Source organism: Podarcis bocagei (assembly GCF_964188305.1).
Source record: "Podarcis bocagei genome assembly, chromosome: 7".
NCBI classification, from domain to species: Eukaryota; Metazoa; Chordata; class Lepidosauria; order Squamata; family Lacertidae; genus Podarcis; species Podarcis bocagei.
The window spans coordinates 10,877,814-10,902,623 of NC_138132.1; the positions used below are offsets into that span (position 1 = coordinate 10,877,814).

Here is a 24,810-nt window from a genome sequence, read left to right on the forward strand (position 1 = left end):
TTATTTACACAATGGGCTGCACATGATTGGCTAATTCCGGGATTCTCCTGTAGGCCAATCAGGTTGTGGATTCACTTCCATCTGGAGCTGTATTGGCTGGCTCCTGTGGACCAATCAGACTGCTGCATTCTGAATCCTATTCTTCTAGGACCAATCAGACTGCTGCACTTTGGATCCTATTCAACTCCATACATAACACCAGTTTTGACACTCTTAAGCAAAACCCAATGTAGTCAACTAAATACAACCAACCAAGCTCTGGGCTCTCCAACCTCTCACCGCCAATGGAAACAAACAAACAAACAGACAGACAGACAGACAGACAGACAGACAGACAGATGAATGAAGAACCTGCCCTCACAACTCTGAAACCAAACTCTGCTATCTTCTTCTTCTTTGGTTGTTTATTTTTGTTTTTCATAATTGTGATTGATGTGATCAAAAGGGTGCATGTGAGGCTGAACATCTGGCTTACCATCATGTTGGGAGTGGTTTTTCAGGCTAGGAAAGCCTTACCTGGAGAGGCCAGGTATTGAAATTGGGACCTCCAGCATGCAGAGAAGGGGCTCTGCCACTGAACTATGGCCCTTCCCTGGCTCTCTATAGGTGTACAAGGTCCACCCCCTCCTTACCTGTCTCCCACCACCCTCTGCCACTAAGAAGTGCAACCTCTGTTTCCTGTCGCTTGCCTGCCCGTTGCAAAACAGCAGCATCGGTTCCATGATGCAACGCGTGGCTCTTGCTAGCTTCCTGGCAAGAATTAGGAAAGAAAGTTACGAAGTCCGTTTCCCTGCTGTCACCACCGCCTGACAGCAGCCGTTCAGACTGGAGCAATGCAGCAACCGAACTGACGAAAGTCACAAAAACAGACAAACTCCGATGGAGAGACGGGAGAAGTGAACGCTGCCAACTAGTGGCCATGCTGGGGTGTGCAGCTTGTTGTGGTATCCTTGCAAGTCTTCAAGCAGGTGGTTGAAACCTGTGGCCACTGGTCTGCTATTTGGATTCCAGTTCCCACCAGCCACAGCCAGCATGATGGGAATTGTGTGGTGAGTTCCCACGTCCCCCCAATGAAATAAAGACACAGGACACAAGAATTCAGGGTAATGGGTCAAATCAGGCCAAAACTTTATTGATTACAGGAATTGAGCGGTATTGGCTTAGGCATTGGTCCTAACAACTAACCGGCTTCAAGGCCGGTAAGGGTTAACCACCAGTGGGAGGAGTCCTGCTGAGGCACGTCAACTAGGACCTCCCCCCCCGGCGTCACCTCATGGGGGCGTGCCCTGGGCCCACACCTCCTTAGGCTTAGGACAAGGCCACCCCCCCCCCCGGAATCCTTTACTGGACTACCCTTTGTTTGGGGGAAGGTGATGGCGCTCCTTCCCCCCTTCATCTGCAAAACAATAAATCAGTACCCCCACCAATGCCTAACCACCAATACCGAGGAGTTGTGACGGTTTGCTACGAGGTAGGCGAAAACCAAATGGATGGTGCTAATCTGCCATTTGGGAAAATTCCTACCAGGCCCCTCAATGGCGACCAACCAAGGTCCATAGCAAGGTCAAAGAACCTACCTAAGGGTGGGAAGGGAGGGAAAACCGGGTCAGCTGCAGCGAGGGAAAGAGGAGGAGCGTCGGCTGCGGCAGACCTAAATAGCTGAGGCCACGCCCCTGGAGCCAACCGATTGGCTAGCCCGGGGTATGACGCAGCCGAGGATTCCCTCTGTTATCGCATGGGCTGGAGCCAGCCCCGCGAGTGTGGGGAAGGGGCGTGAAGCCCGCAACCCCACCTCCTCCTTATATCGGAAGTGGCTTTGTAGTCCAGCAATATCCAGAGGGCCACAGGCTCCCCATCTCTGCTTTGAACAATTGCATAGTTTATATCATTGTTAGGTGGTCACCTTTACAATGGCCCTGCTAATGGTTTTTAACAGAGCAGGAAATGATTTGGGAGAGGCAGCACTTCCCATGGTGTACAGACATATTTTATTTCACTCCCATTGTCTCCAGAAAAACAGGTGCTGCCAGGTTTTGTAGTACATGCAGGCCTCCCGCTGTCCAAATGCTCGTTAAACGAAAATTTGCTTGTTGAAATATGAGGCATTCGTATCTAAACTTTGCTATACACAGTGCAGATTCAGATATACCAACAGCCAGACCTGCATGTGTTACTGTAAACAAATAAGCAGCCTTCATCTGGAAATATAGAAGCATAGAATCGCAGAACTGCAAGGGACCCTGAGGATTATCTAGTTGAACCACCTGCAATGCGGGAATATGCAGCTGTCTCACCCTGGGATCGAACCTGAAACCTTGGTGTTATCAGCACAAATTGAGCTATCCAGTTGCCCAAGCACTACTGCTGGGAGGGAGGGGGAGTGATCAGACAAAGAACAGAGTATATTTCCCCTTCCTTGTTTGGCTTTTGCAAGGTTTCAGAGGGTTTTCCTGTCTGCCCCCTCCCCCCCCCACCATCATTTTTGGTTCAAAATTCTGTGGTTGGGAACACATCAGAAGTTTCTCCATAGGAATCAATAGAAATCATTGACTTGTTATGCAAACACTCACCTAAAAAAACGATTCCCTGACAATGCGTTGTGTTCAGGCAGCAGAACCTGCATGTAGCTCAAAATCCTATCTAACCTGTTTACCGGAGGCAGAGGTGGGATATGTGTTTGTGACCCAATTTAAAGAATTTTCAGGCATGTTCTTGGCCAGGGTGGGGGTGGGGATATCTATTGCCTTTCTGCAACCTTAAGTGTTCAGCATGCATTCCATACCCCTCTTCAACATCAGCTTCGTTGGACTGGTCATGTTGTGCGGATGCCTGATGATCGTCTTCCAAAGCAACTACTCTATTCCAAACTTAAAAATGGAAAGCATAATGCTGGTGGTCAACAAAAGAGGCTTAAAGACTGTCTCAAGGCATATATTTAAAAATGTAGTATAAACACTGACAACTGGGAAACACTGGCCTGCGAGCGCTCCAATTGGAGAACAGCGTTTACCAAAGGCGTCATGGGCTTTGAAGACACTCAAACTCAGGGTGCGAGGGAGAAATGTGTTAGGAGGAAGGCATGCTTGGCAAATGCACACTGTGATCAACTCCCACCCGGAAACCAATGTCCCCACTGTGGAAGGACGTGTGGATCCAGAATTGGTCTCCACAGTCACTTATGGACTCTGTTAAAACCATGTTTATGGAAGACAATCTTACTAGCCAAAGAAGAAGAAGAAATCTCATTCAGAGGAGGATGTATCTTAATCCAATGCAAACAAACAAGTTGTATAATCCAGAATTACGTAAGTTTATTACATTGCAAACACAATACAACGAGAAGAAGCCAGCTACCAAACACTTGGCCAGCTGCTTCAAGACAGTCTCAGTTCTCGGTCTCTGTGGCCTCTTTGTTCAGCCTCCTCTTCCACATCTTTTCTTATGTTCCCGTTTCGATGCACCATCTGCTTTGTTGCCCTTCTTTAGTCCTCAGTTCAGGTGCCAGCTGGCCAGAAGAAAAATGCAGGGAGGAAGGTCAAATTTGTTAACCTCAGCTTGAGCAGCAAAAAAGGCAGGGCGTGATGCTTCTTATCTTGTGCATGTAAGCATTACCACCTGCTAGCATTCGCAAAGGAAGGTGTGGTTGCGGGCACAGGAGTATGAGCTTGCCCCAAAGTTGTCTTTGGCGATCACTCGTAGCCAAGTAAGATTGTCTTCCATAAACACGGTTTTAACAGTGAGTCCGTAAGTGACTGTTGGAGGCCAATTCTGGATCCACACATCCTTCCACAGTGGGGACATTGGTTTCCGGGAGGGAGTTGATCACGGTGTGGATTTGCCAAGTGTGCCTTCCTCTTAGCACGTTTCTCCCTTGTGTCCTAAGTTCGAGTGTCTTCAAAGCCCATGACACCTTTGGTAAAGGCTGTTATCCAATTGGAGCGCTCACAGGCCAGTGTTTCCCAGTTGTCAGTGTTTATACTACATTTTTAAATATTTAACTTGAGACAGTCTTTAAACCTCTTTTGTTGACCACCAGCATTATGCTTTCCATTTTTAAGTTTGGAATAGAGTAGTTGCTTTGGAAGACGATCATCAGGCATCCACACAACATGACCAGTCCAACCAAGTTGATGTTGAAGAATCAATGCTTCGACACTGGTGATCTTTGCTTCTTCCAGTACACTGGTATTAGTTCGCCTGTCTTCCCAAGTGATGTGTAAAAATTTTCAGAGACACTGTTGATGGAATCTTTTGAGGAGTTGGAGATGGTGTTTATAAGTGGTCCATGTTTCACAAGCATACAGCAAGGTTGGTAGCACAATAGCTTTGTAAACAAGCATTTTGGTTTCCCTGCGAATGTCCTGGTCCTCAAACACACTGCACTTCAATCGGAAGAAAGCTGCACTCACAGAGCTCAGGCGATGCTGGATTTCGGCATCAGTGTCAGCCCTTGTGGAAAGATAACTGCCCAGGTAGGAGAAGCTTAAAGCCACAAAGTTGGCAACCCTGGTCTCTAAGCTCCTTGTCCCATAACTTCCTTAGTTTTTTCTCCCTGTCCTCCTTAGCCAGAGCTATGCCTGTCAGTATTTCACTTGGACTGTTATGGGTTCCCTGGTCCAAACGCAGCAAGGAAACAGCGCAATTCTCAGTGCTTTTTACCCAGAAGTAAATCCCATTGTATTCTGCAGGGCTCATTGCAGGGGCAGATCACCTATCTGAAAGCGCCAGGTGTCAGTTACCTGTAGGGATTGGGGGAGAAATCCGGGCCTTCTTCATTTGCACATTCTGAAACAATACAAGAACCCAGACTCAGCCATCCTATGAAATTTGCAGTTCCCTGAATTTTGCAATGCATTTCTTCAACATTATAATGTGTGCAAAAGTGCATTTGCTAGGATAACACCTGCACAAACATGTATTTATATATCAGCAAAAACAGCAAATGAGAACACATTATATAAGGGAACACTGTTTTGCAAAAATGTTATAAGGAAAAAAGCTATAAGGAACACCATTTCAGATAAAACCACAGCGGACCTTGCCACCAAACTCTGCCAATTTGTCCTTACCCACAACAACTTCAAATTCAGTGATGACCTGTTCCTTCAGATCAGCGGCACAGCAATGGGCACCCACATGGCCCCACAGTATGCCAACATCTTCATGGCAGATTTAGAACAACGTTTCCTAAACTCCTACCCACTCAAACCTCTCTTGTACCTGCGATGCATTGACGATATTTTTATCATCTGGACACATGGTCAACAGACCCTGGACACCTAGACCTAGCAAGGCAGCAGTTGAAGAAGGAGCAAAAAAGCTTTTCTTGTGTGTTTCTTTGTGGCTGATTAGCTGTGCAAAGGTCAGAGGGGGCAGGGTTTCTGTTGAGGCAGGGGATTAGCTGTGGGAGGAGCTTATCAGACCTAGCAGGGCAGCAGTTGAAGAAGGAGCAAAAAAGCTTTTCTTGTGTGTTTCTTTGTGGCTGATTAGCTGTGCAAAGGTCAGAGGGGGCAGGGTTTCTGTTGAGGCAGGGGATTAGCTGTGGGAGGAGCTTATCAGACCTAGCAGGGCAGCAGTTGAAGAAGGAGCAAAAAAGGTTTTCTTGTGTGGGGGTGTTTTAAACGGCGCGCACAGTTTAATCCATCTTTTAGATTTAGGGGAGCTAGTCTCAAATGTTTGTTGGGGGAGACCTAGGTTTTTTTTTCTTATGGGGGGAGTTATTTGTCCTGTCTTCACGCTTTTTATGATGGAGGACCGCTGTAGCCACCCCCAACGACACGTTCTCAGGATGGAGGGGGAGGGAACAGCTGCAGTCGCCTGTGGTTCCTGCGCAATGTTTGCCATCTTGCCAAAGGTTGCAGGCAGCTTTACCTGCAGCAATTGCATGTTGATTGCCCTCTTAAAAGACAAAGTCCAGCAACTGGAGGAACGTGTAGCTACGCTCCAAAGAATTAGAGAGCTGGAGCTCTTCTTGGAAGCAACAGAGCACACCGTCTCCACCAAGGAGGAGACAGGGGACTCCCCTGAGAAGGAGGCTAGTTCACCAACACAGGAGCCAGATATATGGAGAAACGTGACTCAAAGAAGTAGGAGGCCCAGGGTTCGCTCTGATTGTTTAGAAATACACAATCGCTTTGAGGTCCTCTCCCCTAGCATGGAAGACGAAGAGCAGACTCCATTTGAGGATCTCTCCCTCATTACAGTCGATCAGGTATATGAAGACGAGCAGCAAAGTCAGTCCTCAGGGAATGTGCAGGCGACCTTGGAACGGACAGCTCACGGAAGAACCCCGACCAAACCTAAGAGGAGGCGTGTAGTGGTGATAGGGGATTCCCTACTGAGGGGAACAGAAGCAGTGATCTGTGGGCCTGACAAGATGTCTCGGGAAGTGTGCTGTCTCCCCGGGGCTAAGATCCAAGATGTAACTGAACGACTGCAAGGAATCATAAAACCCACTGACGAATACCCCTTCCTCTTGGTTCATGTGGGAACCAATGACACTCCAAGCAATAGCCTCCAGAAGATCAAAAGAGACTATGAGGCTCTCGGCAGAAAATTGAAGCAACTAAATGCACAAATTGTCATCTCATCTGTCCTCTCAGTTGAACGACGTGGCCCAGGGAGAGAGGGAAAAATAGTGGAAGTGAACAGCTGGCTTCGTAAATGGTGTAAACAGGAACAGTTTGGATTCTTAGATCACGGACTGCAGTTTCTTGAAGATGGACCTGGCAAGCGATGGGCTGCACCTCACAACGGTTGGGAGAAATGTTTTTGCCAAAAATCTCAGAAACCTCATCAGGAGGGCTTTAAACTGACTAATGTGGGGGAGGGAGACAGTGCTCCTGAAGGTAGGAGTCTATCAATTGATGAAGATGATCATCCAAATGTCATAGACCAAATGGAGCAAACAGCACGCAGACCTAGTGGTGGGAGGAAAAAATCCTTAAATAAGAGACACGGGGGAATGATTAATGGACTTCATTGTCTGTACACTAATGCACAAAGCATGGGAAATAAACAAGATGAGCTTGAGCTCTTGGTACAGCAAACTAAATATGACATAATAGGCATCACTGAAACCTGGTGGGATAAGTCCCACAATTGGAATGTAATAATGGGGGGATACAATCTATTTCAGAGAAACAGACCAGACAAGAAAGGAGGAGGAGTGGCGTTATATGTCAGGGATGTGTATACCTGTGGAGAGATCCAAGATTTAGAACCTCAAAGCCAAAGTGAGAGCATTTGGGTCAAAATTAAGGGAGAGAAGAATAACAGAGATCTCATTGTGGGAGTTTACTATAGATCCCCAAGCCAAACGGAGGACATAGATGATGCCTTCCTGGAACAGATGGCCAAGCATGCAAAAGGAAGGGAGATAGTAGTAATGGGGGACTTCAATTACCCGGATATTTGTTGGATGTCAAACTCAGCCAAGAGCTTAAGGTCAAACAGATTCCTCACTGGCCTTGCAGACAACTTCATTGTCCAGAAAGTGGGAGAAGCAACAAGAGGAACATCCATTTTAGATCTGGTCCTAACCAATGTTGATGACCTGGTTAGTGGGGTAGAAGTGGAAGGATCATTAGGCACGAGTGATCATGCTCTTCTGAAGTTTACTATACAGTGGAAAGGAGCAGCCAAGCATACTAGGACTCAATTTCTTGACTTTAAGAAAGCCGACTTCATAAAACTTAGGGAAGTGCTGGGTGAGATCCCATGGACAGTAATACTAAAAGGAAAGGGAGTTCATGATAGCTGGGAGTTTGTTAAGAGGGAGATAGTAAAAGCACAATGTGAGGCAATACCAATGAGACGGAAACATGGAAGGTGCTTAAAGAAGCCAGGGTGGCTATCTAAAGAACTTTTAACTGAGTTAAGATTAAAAAAGGATGTGTACAAAAAATGGAAAAGGGGGGAAACCACCAAAGAGGAATTCAAACAAATAGCCAGCACGTGTAGACACAAAGTCAGAAAAGCTAAAGCACAGAATGAACTCAGGCTTGCTAGAGAGGTTAAAAGCAACAAAAAAGGCTTTTATGGATATGTTCGTAGCAAAAGGAAGAACAAAGAAACAGTGGGGTCACTCAGAGGAGAAGATGGTGAAATGCAAACAGGGGACACAGAAAGGGCTGAACTCCTCAATGCCTTCTTTGCCTCAGTCTTCTCCGATAAAGAAAACAATGCCCGACCTGAAGAATTTGGAGCAAATGATTCAGCAAAGGAAACACAGCCCAGAATAACTAAGGAGATAGTACAAGAATACTTGGCTAGTTTAGATGTATTCAAGTCTCCAGGGCCAGATGAACTGCATCCAAGAGTATTAAAAGAACTGGCAGATGTGATCTCAGAACCACTGGCAGTCATCTTTGAGAATTCCTGGAGAACAGGCGAAGTCCCGGCAGACTGGAGGAGGGCAAATGTTGTCCCTATTTTCAAAAAGGGGAAAAGAGAGGACCCAAATAATTATCGCCCAGTCAGTCTGACATCAATACCAGGGAAGATTCTGGAGCAGATCATTAAGCAAACAGTCTGTGAGCACCTAGAAAGGAATGCTGTGATCACCAATAGTCAGCAAGGATTTCTGAAAAATAAGTCATGTCAGACTAACCTGATCTCATTTTTTGACAGAATTACAAGCCTGGTAGATGAAGGGAACGCAGTGGATGTAGCCTACCTTGATTTCAGCAAGGCATTTGACAAGGTGCCCCATGATATTCTTGTAAAGAAGCTGGTAAAATGTGGTCTTGACTATGCTACCACTCAGTGGATTTGTAACTGGCTGACTGACCGAACCCAAAGGGTGCTCATCAATGGTTCCTCTTCATCCTGGAGAAGAGTGACTAGTGGGGTGCCACAGGGTTCTGTCTTGGGCCCGGTCTTATTCAACATCTTTATCAACGACTTGGATGATGGACTCAAGGGCATCCTGATCAAATTTGCAGATGACACCAAACTGGGAGGGGTGGCTAACACCCCAGAGGACAGGATCACACTTCAAAACGACCTTGACAAATTAGAGAACTGGGCAAAAACAAACAAGATGAATTTTAACAGGGAGAAATGTAAAGTATTATGTGGGAAAATGATTGCTTGTACATAAGAGCATGAGCAGAGTTCTTATTATTGCAGAGTGATTTTACAGCACGAGATATTGCTAAGAGCATGATGAGCACGTGAACACCTCATGCTAGACTAATGATTGGCTCACGTAGCATAACACTCTCTTTGTCTGTGGGCAAGGGCAAGGTTGCATTCCTTTGATTTGTTACTTTTGAGTACCAGGCAGAGCAAGCGCAGTGCTGGAGGAGAGAGGATGATTTATTTCTTACTGCACACAATAAACATGGCACGGCTGAAGCCAAAGCTTTTTCTTCAAGTCATCTTGGTGTGAGACTGATTTTCTTACTGATGTCGAGCTGGTTCTCGACATTTGGTGCCCCGTGTGACTACCTTCGGACTCCACGTTGTTTCTCATCGTTCAGCGCTCACCACACGTCTTTCATCCGCTATGGATCCCGGTGAGTGCTCCCTTGGTACCCCGTGTGTTTGATTCTGGACTTCGCGACGTTACGGACTTATCATAATAATAATAATAATAATAATTTATTATTTATACCCCGCCCATCTGGCTGGGCCTCCCCAGCCACTCTGGGCGGCTTCCATAAAAACCAAAAATACAATAAAATATCACACGTTAAAAACTTCCCTGAACAGGGCTGCCTTAAGATGTCTCCTGAATGTCAGATAGTTGTTTATCACTTTGACATCTGCTGGAAGGGCGTTCCACAGGGCGGGCGCCACTACCGAGAAGGCCCTCTGCCTGGTTCCCTGTAGCTTTGCTTCTCGCAATGAGGGAACCGCCAGAAGGCCCTCGGCGCTGGACCTCAGCGTCCGGGCAGAATGATGGGGGTGGAGACGCTCCTTCAGGTATACTGGACCGAGGCCGTTTAGGGCTTTAAAGGTCAGCACCAACACTTTGAATTGTGCTCGGAAACGTACTGGGAGCCAATGCAGGTCTTTCAAGACCGGTGTTATATGGTCTCGGCGGCCGCTCCCAGTCACCAGTCTAGCTGCCGCATTCTGGATTAGTTGTAGTTTCCGAGTCACCTTCAAAGGTAGCCCCACGTAGAGTGCATTGCAGTAGTCCAAGCGGGAGATAACCAGAGCATGCACCACTCTGGCGAGACAGTCCGCAGGCAGATAGGGTCTCAGCCTACGTACCAGATGGAGCTGGTAAACAGCTGCCCTGGACACAGATTTGACCTGCGCCTCCATGGACAGCTGTGAGTCCAAAATGACTCCCAGGCTGCGCACCTGGTCCTTCAGGGGCACAGTTACCCCATTCAGGACCAGGGAATCCTCCACACCTGCCCGCCTCCTGTCCCCCAAAAACAGTACTTCTGTCTTGTCAGGATTCAACCTCAATCTGTTAGCCGCCATCCATCCTCCAACCGCCTCCAGACACTCACACAGGACCTTCACCGCCTTCACTGGTTCTGATTTAAAAGAGAGGTAGAGCTGGGTATCATCCGCATACTGATGAACACCCAGCCCAAACCTCCTGATGATCTCTCCCAGCGGCCGCATGTAGATGTTAAAAAGCATGGGGGAGAGGACAGAACCCTGAGGCACCCCACAAGTGAGAGCCCAGGGGTCTGAACACTCATCCCCCACCACCACTTTCTGAACACGGCCCAGGAGGAAGGAGCGGAACCACTGTATGACAGTGCCCCCAGCTCCCAGCCCCTCAAGACGGTCCAGAAGGATGCTATGGTCGATGGTATCGAACGCCGCTGAGAGATCCAGCAGAACTAGGAAACAGCTCTCACCTTTGTCCCTAGCCCGCCGGAGATCATCAACCAGTGCGACCAAGGCAGTTTCAGTCCCATGATGAGGCCTGAATCCCGACTGGAAGGGATCCAAATGGTCCGCTTCTTCCAGGCGTGCCTGGAGTTGTTCGGCAACCGCTCGCTCAATCACCTTGCCCAGGAATGGAAGATTTGAGACTGGGCGATAGTTGGCCATCGTGGCCGCATCTAAAGATGGTTTTTTAAGAAGCGGTTTAATAACCGCCTCTTTCAGCGGGTCTGGGAAGGCTCCCTCACGGAGGGAAGCATTCACCACCCCACGAAGCCCATCGCCCAGTCCTTCCCGGCTAGCTTTTATAAGCCAGGATGGGCAAGGATCCAGGAGACAGGTGGTTGGTTTCACTCGTCCAAGCAGCCTGTCCACATCCTCGGAGGTAACAGATTGGAATTGATCCCACTCAACTTGACTAGACAGAACTCTAGCACTCTCCCGCCCCGGCCCTGCTCCCACGGTGGAGTCTACTTCTTCCCGAATTTGAGCGATTTTATCTGCAAAAAACTTTGCAAAATCATTGCAGGAGAACATGTGGCCCGTACTGGGCCCCGATGTTGCAGGTGGTTCCGCTAAATTGTGAACCACCTGAAAAAGTCTCCTGCTGCTGTTTTCTGCAGATGCAATAGAGGCGGTGAAGAAATTCTTCTTCGCCGTCGCTATCGCCACTTGGTAGGCTCGACGTTGAGCTCTAACCTGTGTCCGGTCAGATTCGGAATGAGTTATCCGCCACCGGCGCTCTAGCCGTCTCAACGATTGTTTCATTGCCCTCAGATCCGTGGAAAACCACGGGGCTGTCCGGGCTCCATGCAATCGGAGAGGGCGCTTCGGAGCCAAACAGTCAATAGCCCTGGTTAACTCCACATTCCAGCGGGCCACCAGGGAATCGGCTGAAAGGCCATCAACATGGGATAAAGTATCCCCTACCACTCTCTGGAAACCATTTGGATCCATTAAGTGGCGGGGGCGGACCATCCGAATTGGTCCCACCTCCCTGCAGAGGGGAAGGGTCGCGGAGAAGTCCAGTTGCACCAGGAAGTGATCTGACCATGGCACTTCTTTCGTTTCGCTTTTACTTAGTGTCAGATCACCAACATCCATAGAGGTAAACACCAGGTCCAAGGCATGTCCACGGCTGTGGGTTGGGCCAGACTTATTCAGGGACAGCCCCATGGAGGCCATGCTTTCCACGAAGTCCCGAGCGGCCCCTTGTAAGGTCGTGTCGGCATGGATGTTAAAATCCCCTAGGACAACCAAGCTAGGTGTCTCCAGGAGAACATCCGCCACGACCTGAAGCAGCTCGGGCAGGGAATCCTTGGTGCAGCGGGGAGGTCGGTACACCAAAAGGAATCCTGTACTGCCCCTATTGCCCAACTTCCAGAACATGCACTCAGAAAACTGGGTCTTCCCAATAGGACGCCTGGTGCAAACTAATGACTTCCTAAAAATCACTGCAACCCCCCCTCCCCGCCCATGTGACCTGGGTTGCTGTGCGTAAGAGAAACCTGGTGGACAAGCAGCGGCAAGGACAGGCCCATCTGCTTCATCCAACCAAGTCTCTGTTACACATGCCAGGTCAAGTCCTCCATCCACGATCAAGTCATGGATGGCAGTGGTCTTATGAATCATTGACCTGGCATTGCACAGCAGCACCTTCAGGTCATGTGGGTATCCCTTGCTGATTCTAGTATCCATCCGGTCAGGACCAGACCCGGAGGCAGGGATAGTCCTCAGACAACGACTAAACCTGCCTCCTCTGTAATGACATGGTCTGGTTTTAGCGTAACTCCTCCTCCTACCCGTGATCACTGAGATCGGTTGTCCCAGTGCATCCCCCCCTGTGGAACATGCCCCAGCCATTTTGTAGGCTGGGGCCCACTCCCCGGCAGCCCTGACCCCTCCCCCTAAAAACAAAATAACACCTTAAACAAACAAACAAAACCAATAAACCAATACAAACAAAAAAATGTAAAAATTACAAAAACATCAAATTAATAATAATAATAAAAATTCCCCAAGCCCAACCAAACATCAATCCCACCCCCACCCCCCACATACAAAAAATCCAGAGAAAATTTTTAAAAACATTTTAAAAACACTCTGTGCCTCTCCGGCAGTAACAACTGTCCTAGTGAGGCCTGTCAGGCCCCGCCCCGGGCCAGGTGGTAAGTGGCAGGGAGGAGCAGGGCCCTCAGGCACTCACTCAGGGAGTCCTCCTGGGCAGCAGGCCGCAAGCAGCACGCAGTCCTTATGAGGCCCCAGGCCCCGCCCCAAGCCAGATGGTAAGTGGCAAGAGCAGGGCCCACAAGCACTCACTCAGGGAGTCTTCCTGGGCAGCAGGCCGCAAGCAGCACGCAGTCCTTATGAGGCCCCAGGCCCCGCCCCAGGCCAGATGGTAAGTGGCAAGAGCAGGGCCCACAAGCACTCACTCAGGGAGTCCTCCTGGGCAGCAGGCCGCAAGCAGCACGCAGTCCTTATGAGGCCCCAGGCCCCGCCCCAAGCCAGATGGTAAGTGGCAAGAGCAGGGCCCACAAGCACTCACTCAGGGAGTCCTCCTGGGCAGCAGGCCGCAAGCAGCACGCAGTCCTTGTGAGGCCCCAGGCCCCGCCCCAGGCCAGATGGTAAGTGGCAAGAGCAGGGCCCACAAGCACTCACTCAGGGAGTCTTCCTGGGCAGCAGGCCGCAAGCAGCACGCAGTCCTTATGAGGCCCCAGGCCCCGCCCCAAGCCAGATGGTAAGTGGCAAGAGCAGGGCCCACAAGCACTCACTCAGGGAGTCTTCCTGGGCAGCAGGCAGCAAGCAGCACGCAGTCCTTGTGAGGCCCCAGGCCCCGCCCCAAGCCAGATGGTAAGTGGCAAAAGCAGGGCCCACAAGCACTCACTCAGGGAGTCTTCCTGGGCAGCAGGCCGCAAGCAGCACGCAGTCCTTATGAGGCCCCAGGCCCCGCCCCAGGCCAGATGGTAAGTGGCAAGAGCAGGGCCCACAAGCACTCACTCAGGGAGTCTTCCTGGGCAGCAGGCCGCAAGCAGCACGCAGTCCTTATGAGTGCTCCCTTATTTTATCAGCGCTCACCACGCCCGGCAAGGGTTTCAGACGCGTCCTTCATCCTTTTTTAGGATCCCGGTGAGTGCTCCCTTATTTTTGCCATTATGGGGCAGTCTCTCTCTCCACCACAGAAAAAGTTTTTTGAAGACCTTAAATTTCTCTTGGCCAGCAACAGCCTCATTGTCTCAGATGCTGATATCATGTCTCTTATAGAAGCATTGGATACCCACTGTCCCTGGTTTCCTCAGAATGGGAATTGGCATTTAAAAGACTGGGGAAAAATAGGACAATTTTTCCAAAACCATCCTCAGATTGATGTCAAAGTTTTGCATGCCTGCTGTAAGGTTTATAAGGCTATCTCAAGCCTAACTCCTACAAATCTCCTCCTGGCCGCTGCTTCCGCTCCTTTGCCCCCCCCTCCCAGTCCTCATGCTGCCTTCAGAAGCACCGTCTTATCAGCCTCCTAAACAGGCAGACATTTTTTCTCCTTCGGCTCCTGTCCTCCCTCCCCTGCATTCTCCGCATTCTTCACTTCCTGCGCCTCCCGTTACAACTCCTCTCCAAGAAGGGACTCTTTGTACTGCTGCTCCGTTGCTGCCTTTTGATTCTGATACTCCAAATCTCTTTCCTGTGATTGCTCCTGCACTCCCAGCCCCCGTCATGCTGACCCAAACCGATGTTCTCGATGGGCTGACGGGAGGAGGCAATTTTCTTCCTATTGCCCAACAGTTGGCCCTTGATCCTATGTATTGGGCAGCCACCACAGCCTCAGCCCAAGAGGCTCTGGCCTCTGTCCCTGATGACAGGAATGAGCACGGTGGCCTATTGGGAAGCGTCAGACAGGGCCCTGCAGAGCCCTATGGACAATTGGTTGATCGCTTGTACAATACCTTCAAGCGGCAAGTTCAGGACCTGGCAGAACAAGACCTGACTGTACGCCAGCTTGCGTTCACTAATGTAAATGAGAACCATAAGCAAGCACTGTGCCCTTTGATGACAACATCAAATATAGCCATTGCTGATATCCTTACAGCCTGCCAGTCAGTGGGCACTGAGATGCACAAAGCTCATCTTTTAGCCATGGCCTTGTCCTCCGCCGTGTCCCAAAATCCTGCAAAGGATAAAACCTGTTGGATTGACAGTGGCTAAGAAAAAAAAATCCAGCGGACTTTACCCATTACGTACCTGGGACACAAGCTGACAGCATCTGCAGCCATTCCAGTTACGCCTCAACTACAGTTTCCTGATCATCTTAAACTGGTGGATTTACAACAAATTCTTGGACAGCTGAATTGGATAAAGAGTTATTTGGACCTGCTCACCTCCACTTTGTCTCCACTATTTTCTGCCCTTAAAGGACATAAGGATCCAGCAGACAAGATCACAGTCACCTCTGCAATGGAAGAGGCTCTAACCACTGTGAACAACCATCTCCGCAGATGTATGGTGGACAGGATTCCTTCTCTTTCCATGGCACATTTATCACTTGCAGTATTTGCCAGCCCGCTCCTTCCAACAGCTATATTGTACACCACAGGCCAGAAGCCTGGGACTGTGTCTATTGTGGAGACCCTCGTTTGTCTTTCCTTACAGGGCTACGTTATGTCTTGCGAACTGCTTTGTCCCTCCTACCCTTACCCTCCGCCCTTACTGTGTTCACTGATGGTACCAAATCCAGAGGGGTGGTGGTGTGGGAAGAGGAGGGGGAATGGAAAAGTTTATATAGTACTGAGCAGTCCTCAACACAACGTGCTGAATTGGCAGCTGTAATTTTGGCATTTCAGCAGTTTGCTAATATCCCTTTCAATCTCATTGTGGATTCTCAGTATGTATATAATCTTTTGAATGTCTTACCATTGTCTTATATCACTCCTGCTATTGATCAAAATTTGTTTACATTGTTTTCCACTTTGCAGAACTTGGTACAAGCTAGAACCTGTCAGTTTTATGTTGCCCATCTCAGATCTCACACTGGCCACCCTGGGTATTTAGCAGAAAGTAATGCCCGGGCAGACCATGATTTGAAGAATGGTATTTTTTCATTGTTTTCAGACCCATTTGGAAGTCATTCTGTATTTCATCAAAATGCTAAAGTTCTGGCGAAATCTTTTTCGTTGCCCATTTCTCAAGCTCGAGACATTGGGCTTCTTCTGGATTGTGGTTTTTACATGCCAATAATCGAGCCATGAAATATCACACAGGTTGCTCGGAAGTGGCCATTGGAATAATTTACCATTCTCATCCTTATTGGCATCGCTTGGATTTTACCCCCCCCCAGATCTCTTCTTTTTTTCTCCTCCCTCAGGAGTCCTGCCCTATGATGTGTTCCCCTGAGCATGTACAGAGGGCTGTCTTGGAACTATTGTGGACTCTTGGCAGGTGAGGGGATGAGGGGATTTCAGTGTGTTCCAGTTGTTTCATTCTTGTGCTTTGGCCTGGTTCCCGGAGAGAAAGCAAGTTGCAATATGGTTCTTTAACAAGGTCTGCAAAGACAATGGGCTCTGTTCTCGACCTTGTTGCAATCTTTTTTAGTTACAGCAAGTGGAATATGCTTGAAGCAAAAAAAATATGCTTGGCTAGTGCCCTTTTAGCTGCTGAGAAAAATGATTAAAAAAAAGCTTCTCAAAGCTTTCAGCCTTTTTTGGTGGTGGTATTCTAGCATTCCAGTAAATGCTTCATTTAAGATTAGCAATAATATGAAGGACAATCGTATAAGTTTATCACCTGTGTTTTGTTGCTTGCAGAAATAGTGTCTTATTGTTTTCGTTTTAATCATAATAGCAAAAAAAATTTAGGTCATTATCCATATTGTAATTGGACCTATGAGTATTTTGATGGATTTTTTTGTTTTTTGTTTTTTTTAATGTTACCACTATGAGTGATAGGCCAAAAGTCTCAGTTAATAATGTCACAACTTACATGACTTATGAACAACAAGCTGCGTGTAGAGATTTTTATGTTTGGTTCAACTGGATGAGAAAGAGCAGTAAATCTACATGTTTGCTTCAATCTGATTTATGGTTATTCTGTGGCAAATTGGACCGAAGCTTTGTTTTTAATTCTATCATCTTTGTTTTAAAAATAATTAACAAAAAAAAAAAAAAGAGTCAGAAATGAGAGAAGTTGCTTTATAAACTTTCTATGCTTTAAATGTAATCTTTGCCTCTAAAGGTGGAATTTATGCCTTAATTCATTCTCATTATTGTATGTATATAACTGATCAATCAACCAATATCTCTGCTACTATTGATTATATGGAACAAATGATAACCCATAATCCTTTGAATCCACCTGAAGGTTTTGATCCATGGGATTGGTTATTTTCTTGGTTGCCTAATGGAGTATGGTTAAGAAATTTATTATTGATTGTAATTGCATGTATTGTTGGTTTTATTATTCAATGCTTGCTTGCTTTTTGATTTCCCAATGTATTGCATGGTGGTTTCGACCACGGCCCACCACAAGGGTTACAAGGGGAATTTATGTTGCAAAATATAAATGCTTAGGTAATGGGAATGCGATTCTGATTAAGATTCCCTCTTATAATATAAACAAGAAAAGAGGGCATGTGGGAAAATGATTGCTTGTACATAAGAGCATGAGCAGAGTTCTTATTATTGCAGAGTGATTTTACAGCACGAGATATTGCTAAGAGCATGATGAGCACGTGAACACCTCATGCTAGACTAATGATTGGCTCACGTAGCATAACACTCTCTTTGTCTGTGGGCAAGGGCAAGGTTGCATTCCTTTGATTTGTTACTTTTGAGTACCAGGCAGAGCAAGCGCAGTGCTGGAGGAGAGAGGATGATTTATTTCTTACTGCACACAATAAACATTGCACGGCAGAAGCCAAAGCTTTTTCTTCAAGTCATCTTGGTGTGAGACTGATTTTCTTACTGATGTCGAGCTGGTTCTCGACAGTATTACACTTGGGCAAAAAAAATGAGAGGCACAAATACAAGATGGGGGACACCTGGCTTGAGAGCAGTACACGTGAAAAGGATCTAGGAGTCTTGGTTAACCACAAACTTGACATGAGCCAACAGTGTGACGCGGCAGCTAAAAAAGCCAATGCAATTCTGGGCCTTATCAATAGGAGTATAGCATCTAGATCAAGGGAAGTAATAGTGCCACTGTATTCTGCTCTGGTCAGACCTCACCTGGAGTACTGTGTCCAGTTCTGGGCACCACAATTCAAGAAGGACACTGACAAACTGGAACGTGTCCAGAGGAGGGCAACCAAAATGGTCAAAGGCCTGGAAACGATGCCTTATGAGGAACGGCTAAGGGAGCTGGGCATGTTTAGCCTGGAGAAGAGGAGGTTAAGGGGTGATATGATAGCCATGTTCAAATATATAAAAGGATGTCACATAGAGGAGGGAGAAAGGTTGTTTTCTGCTGCTCCAGAGAAGCGGACACGGAGCAATGGATCCAAACTACAAGAAAGAAGATTCCACCTAAACATTAGGAAGAACTTCCTGACAGTAAGAGCTGTTTGACAGTGGAATTTGCTGCCAAGGAGTGTGGTGGAGTCTCCTACTTTGGAGGTCTTTAAGCAGAGGCTTGACAACCATATGTCAGGAGTGCTCTGATGGTGTTTCCTGCTTGGCAGGGGGTTGGACTCGATGGCCCTTGTGGTCTCTTCCAACTCTATGATTCTATGATTCTACCTTTCACCAGAAATTTAATGATTTTCACCCCACAATCAACCTTACAATGAATCAATCTATGCAAGAAATACATTTTTTGGACACTACTATAAAAATACAGGATGGGCGCATAGACACCACCTTATACCGTAAACCAACTGACTGACAAACATATCTACATGCCTCTAGCTACCATCCCAAACATACCAAACAGTCCATTGTATATAGCCAGGCACTACGTTACAGCCGCATCTGTTCCAATTCTACAGACAGAGACTCCCACCTAAGAGATCTACAGCAAACCTTTTCAGAACTAAAATACCCAGCAGATGAAGTTAGACAACAGATCAACAGAGCCAGACTGATACCCAGAGAGAACTTGCTGCAAGACAGACCCCAAAAAGAAAATAACAGAACACCACTAGTAATCACATACAGCTCCCAAGTTAAAACAGTACAACGCATCATCAGAGATCTACAACCTCTCCTGGACAATGACAGTTCTCTTTCTCAAGCTCTGGGAGGAAGACCTTTCATTGCCTACAGACAGCCACCCAATCTTAAACAACTCCTAACCCACAATAATACTACAACCAGACTTAACACGGACACTGGCACCAGAGCCTGCAACAAACCCAGATGCCAACTTTGCTGCCAAATCTGAAGCCTTATTTACTTGGGATCCATTTGCCCGCTTACCCAGGACGTGGAGGTGACAAAGAAGCACCAGGGATTCAGTTCCTTCGGAGAAAAGGGTTTATTGTGATCTGCGCAGAGGCAACCAGCGGAATTGTTTCCAAAGGCTGGTGGCCCCCAATACACGTAAGCCAGCAATATTTATACCCCTGCAGCACCTCCCGACCACCCCATCATATCATATTCCTTGATTTGCCTTATTGCCTCTTTGGGTGTTGCTAAAGCATTTTGGCAGTGCACTCCTTTCGCTTATCAACCAAGCCTGCGTATCTTGTTTGCTCCAGATGCATTTCTCCTCCTGCTCTCCGGGCGTTGCCTTCCAACTGTCAATGCACCCCCTGCCCACTCCCTTCACATACACCCGGACAACACCATTACTGGCCCCAACAACATCACACATACCATCTCGGGACTATTTAATTGCTCATCGTCTAACATTGTGTATGCCATCAAATGCCAACAGTGTCCTTCAGCTCTCTATATTGGACAAACAGGCCAAACCTTACGCCAAAGAATAAACGGGCATAAATCTGACATCAAGAATCATAAAACAGAGAAACCAGTAGGAGAACACTTCAATCTCCCAGGACATTCTATACAAGATCTCAAAGTAGCTGTTTTACTACAAAGGAATTTCAGAAATAGACTGGAAAGAGAAGCTGCTGAATTGCAACTCATTACCATACTTAAAACCATGGAGAGACCTGGTCTGAACAAAGACATTGGATTCTTATCTCATTATACATGACTAAGCCATTTCTCACCTTCTCACCCCTTGCCTTTTCCTGTAAGACCTATTACAGTCCATTAAGAGTCGTCAACAGGCTCATCTCAGCTATCTGCCTATCTCCCATTCCCACCACCCTTCTGAGTAATACCCCTCCCCACCTTCTCACTATATAGAAGGATCTGGCAACTTCTGTTTCAGTGTATCTGAAGAAGTGTGCATGCACACGAAAGCTCATACCAAGAACTAACTTAGTTGGTCTTTAAGGTGCTACTGGAAGGAATTTTTTTATTTTGCAAAAATGTTTCTGTTAGGGGAAACGGCACACGAGCACCTGCATATTGGGAGAACTTTGCACACAAATGCTGATGATTTTCATGACTCCCCCCAACCCCAAAGTTAATAAACAAATGAGGAAATGTGGAGATCTGCTGCCTCTCCTGCCCTTAGAGAGTGATAGCAATCTGATAATAATGCATGAAGAATTAGGGGCATTCTTATTATCAGCTACTTGAATGGACAGTTCAGCTAAGTGGCAAAGAGGAGCTGATGTGGTGTAGTGGTTAAGAGTGGTGGACTCGTAATCTGGTGAACCGGGTTCACGTCTCCGCTCCTCCACATGCAGCTGCTGGGTGACCTTGGGCTAGTCACACTTCTCTGAAGTCTCTCAGCCCCACTCACCTCACAGAGTGTTTGTTGTGGGGGAGGAAGGGAAAGGAGAATGTTAGCCGCTTTGAGACTCCTTCGGGTAGTGATAAAGCGGGATATCAAATCCAAACTCTTCTTCTTCTTCTTCTTCAGTGTGGGATAAATAGAATATGAGAAATAGTTCTCTCAGAGCATCTCACTCACCATAAGAGTGCGGTTTGTGGGCAATCTAAAAAGGGCCGGTTTGATGGGACTTGCTTTCTGTTCCTCAATTCTGTAAGCAAATCCACCAGCTCAGTGGATTTCTGTTCCTATATTATGTCATCATTTGGAAAGGGAACTTTCAGGTTGATTTGCAAACCTTAAGCCATCCCAAGAAGCAGGGCTGTGAAAAGACCCTTTGTTGGACTCTGGGCAGCACCATCAGGACAGCCCAAGCAGACACCACTACACTAGATGGACCAAATGGTCTGACCAAAAAACAGCTACACATATGTTCTGCCTGGTTTTGCTGGAGTCAGGAACACAGGCAGAGCCCAGGTGAAGAAACTTTGAACATTCCGTGACATCACCTCGCCTCACCCAATCAGCACCAGAGGCCTCACTGCTGCAGTTGCTATGCAGACACGTTTTCGTAGAGAAAAAACACACGCACACACACACACAAATATCAGCGTACACTTTCTCTGTGCTTAATTTCTTGAGAACAAACTTCATCTTGACGTTTGGCTCCTTATTTACAGAAGTGTGGAGCGGTACCTATTGTTCTTCCGCAGTGATGGTAACACACACACCACACCTGTTCAGAAATCTGCTTTGCAGTTCATAGGGTTGCCATATTTCAAAATATATTTTGCAGGAAAGTTGTTGCACTTCTTTTTTTCCTCATTTGCCAAAGTAGTTGTTGTGCTCTTTTTGCAAAAGAGGCATAGGTTGCCATGGGCCCTGGGTCTTCCTGGACATTTTAAACGATTCCACCCAGATGCTGTTTCCGACAGACAAATCCCGGACATGTCCAGGAAATTCTGGACTTATAGCAGCCCTAAATTACAACAAAGCCTTTGTGACGTTCCCTTGCATGTTCAAAATGGGTCTTGGGGGTCCAGGTGGAAAAATCAAAATTGGAAACAGAATTGTTAGATCCAAAAACCAAGAATTTGTTAAGAATGTATAACTTGCTGTTGAAATGGAACACTCAGGATGAAACGGTGAAATCAGCTATGATTAAATGGGCACAAGATGTTGGACATAACATAATGATGGCTGACTGGGAACGGTTATGGACCACAGGTATGAAATATACGGCATGTAATGCCCTAAGAGAAAATTTAATGAAAATGATTTATAGGTGGTACATGACACCAGTTAAGCTTGAAAAAATCTACCATTTGCCCGATAATAAATGTTGGAAATGTAAGGAGACTGAAGGTACATTCTTTCACCTTTGGTGGACGTGCCCAAGGATCAAGACATTCTGGGAGATGATTTATAATGAAATGAAAAAGGTATTTAAATATACCTTCCTTAAGAAACCAGAGGCCTTTCTCCTGGGCATGGTCGGCCAATTGGTGCTAAAGAAGGATAGAACTTTTTTATGTATGCAACAACAGCAGCAAGAATACTTATCGCGAAATATTGGAAGACACAAGATTCACCCACCAGGGAAGAATGGCAGATGAAGTTGATGGACTACATGGAATTGGCGGAAATGACTGGCAGAATCCGAGACCAGGGAGAAGAGTCGGTGGAAAACGACTGGAAAAAGTTTAAAGACTATTTACAGAAATACTGTAAAATTAATGAATGTTAGAAAAATGTTGGAATGAAGTTATATGGCTTTAGTAGAAATGTTATAAGGAATTAAGTATAAATAGATTAATAGAGTATTAAAGGGAAAAATAAGTTTGAATGTGTTAAGACAATTATAGGATAGAAAACAGAGGAAGATGGAAAGGAATTGCTGAAACAATTAATAGAAGTGGAATACAAAAAGGGAGGTGTGAGGAGGTCGTGGAAATAAGTGAAAGAAAGATAAGCTATTGAAATTGGTCTGTGTTTTAAATGGTTTTTGTTTTGTTTTGCTAGTTGTATGTGTTAGTGTTTTGTAGTGTTTTTTGTACTGTATTGTATTCTTCTATGTTTTTTCTCTTTTGGTTTTTTGTAGTGTTGTGTTTAATTTGTTGGAAAATTAATAAATATTATTTTAAAAACAAACAAACAAAATGGGTCTTGGGGGCTAGTGGCTGCCAGGCCTGCTCTCGAACGGAAACTTTGTCACCCGAGATACTTGATTCCTCCAGTATGCAAATAAGGCATGGTAAACAAATGCTTCACAGGAGCTCAGTTTTGTTGAGAGATGAACGAGACCCCTCTGACTTTTCCCTGCTGCCCGCATCCCTTGAAACAGTGTCCGATGGGGTGTGTCTTCAACCTTGCGCCACACAAGCCTTCGTTGGACAGAAGTCTTCATTGTTCCCTCTCTTTGCATAACAGGTATCGGCTGGGATTAACTTGTTTGTGACTCTGAATGGGTTGAGAGGGTGGAACCACAGCACATTTTATTCTGGCACCTCTGTCCTCCCAGACCCCCTCCCTCGTGGACACATCTCTCAGCAAAATAGGCAAAGCATAGGTGGGAGTTGGCAAAATAGACAATTGAAACCCCATTGCGTGCTAATGTCCCAGACAGGGATCTGATGCAACAGAAGCCATCCACACATTGGAGTCTTCTCTTGCTTGGGAGAAGAAGCAGGGAAAGAGGAGGATTTAGGGAGAGAAGTTTTTTGCAAGGGGTCAAAAAATAGGGTAAGGTTTGCAAATCAGCCTGAAAGTCCTCTTGACGTTGCACAAACGGTGCATTTGCTACAGCTCTGCACGTGTGAGGAAAGCCAATGGAACATCTATTTGCCAGCCCAAGGTCAAAGCTTTGGTTAATATTTCTTCTTGCAGGTAAGGAAGATCCAAACGGGCAAAGGAATTGGCCACAGTAATTCGGGTCAGAACCCTAGAACAGTGGTCAGAGGAGCTTGCAAAGATGAAATGAATGACTTTCCTTGCCTTTATGCAAATGTTGATGCTGAATTTCCACTTGATGTTGTGGATATTCACAACGTTCCCGAGATTCGTCAAGTATTTGTTGTTTTTGTGGTTTACCTGTAATGGTATGTAGGCTTTCGGTCTTTGCCAGAATATGGTTGTTGACATGCAGCGGTGTCTCTAATACCAACAGTATATCATAAATGAAGTGAAACGGTAAAAATACCAGGTGTTCTGGAAGTTTATATTTGACACCTGACAAAATCTAATCGAGAGACGACAACAAGTTGTGGGTGAAGTTTCACGTATAGAATTTTGAGCAGGGGAGTGGAATGCGACATTTTGGCATGTTTCAAATGGTGGGAAATGTTTAGTTCCAGTTTTATCAGATTGCACCCGGAAAGCCTTCAACAGCTGATGAGGAACAGAGTTACACCTTACGGGTGCATAGTTGCCCGGCTATTTCCTGTGTCTACAAGTGAAATGTCTTAGTGCAAAATTTGAGATCTGGGGTGCTAATGAAATAAGTTGCTGGACAAAGCACTTGCCATCTGCCTAACCCTTCAACAGCTATGGGGCAGGTAGAAATTCAACAGGTAGGGGCATTTCCCATTAGTGCATCACCTTCTTGGGAATCATCAGTTTAAATTTCTGCTTGTTATACTGCTGTTAAAAACACAGAAGCTTTGCAAGAAAGAAAAAAGAGGCAGCTTTATTAGGGATACTGTATGTTGTGCATGATTTGGAGTGGAAAGATGAGCTATCTGAGGAAAGAACTGGAAAAACTGCTGGTTCAAAAAGGGAAAGATCCATCAATATAAGATTTTGCATTTACTTTGATTTTATTCTTGCAGAATCAGTCATCCTGAGCTCCTTCCTCCCGATGGCCCTGGGAGAAACAGAGAGGGTGATTTCTGCCACGGACCAGAGTGGGATCTCCACCACAGAGGAAACATCACCAATCTCCCAGTTTTGTCAGTGATCACTGAGATCACAACCTCCACCCTTGTTTCCTTATCACTTAATTATTGGGTGGGGGGGTTAGATCCTCAGGAAAAAGGGTTGGGACTAGATTTTCTTTCCCCAGTGCCATTGCTTCAGCCAAAGTTTGAGTCCCACACAGCTTCTTTGAAGTGTGAAAAA

General features: G+C 46.5%; 1 protein-coding gene across 3 annotated transcripts in view; it reads left to right on the forward strand.

Annotated features, from left to right (window-relative positions):
• The window catches only part of LOC308590542 (uncharacterized protein), a 51,750-nt gene that overhangs the window by 17,379 nt on the left and 9,561 nt on the right, over positions 1-24,810 (forward strand). The window contains exons 1-2 of one of the 3 annotated variants that reach the window (XM_081200682.1): positions 23,651-24,263; positions 24,522-24,641. In XM_081200682.1, coding sequence (XP_081056808.1) covers positions 24,551-24,641 — 91 coding nt within the window. In that variant the 5' untranslated portion in view covers positions 23,651-24,263; positions 24,522-24,550. The other 2 variants (XM_081200683.1, XM_081200684.1) reach the window with 2 other exon arrangements.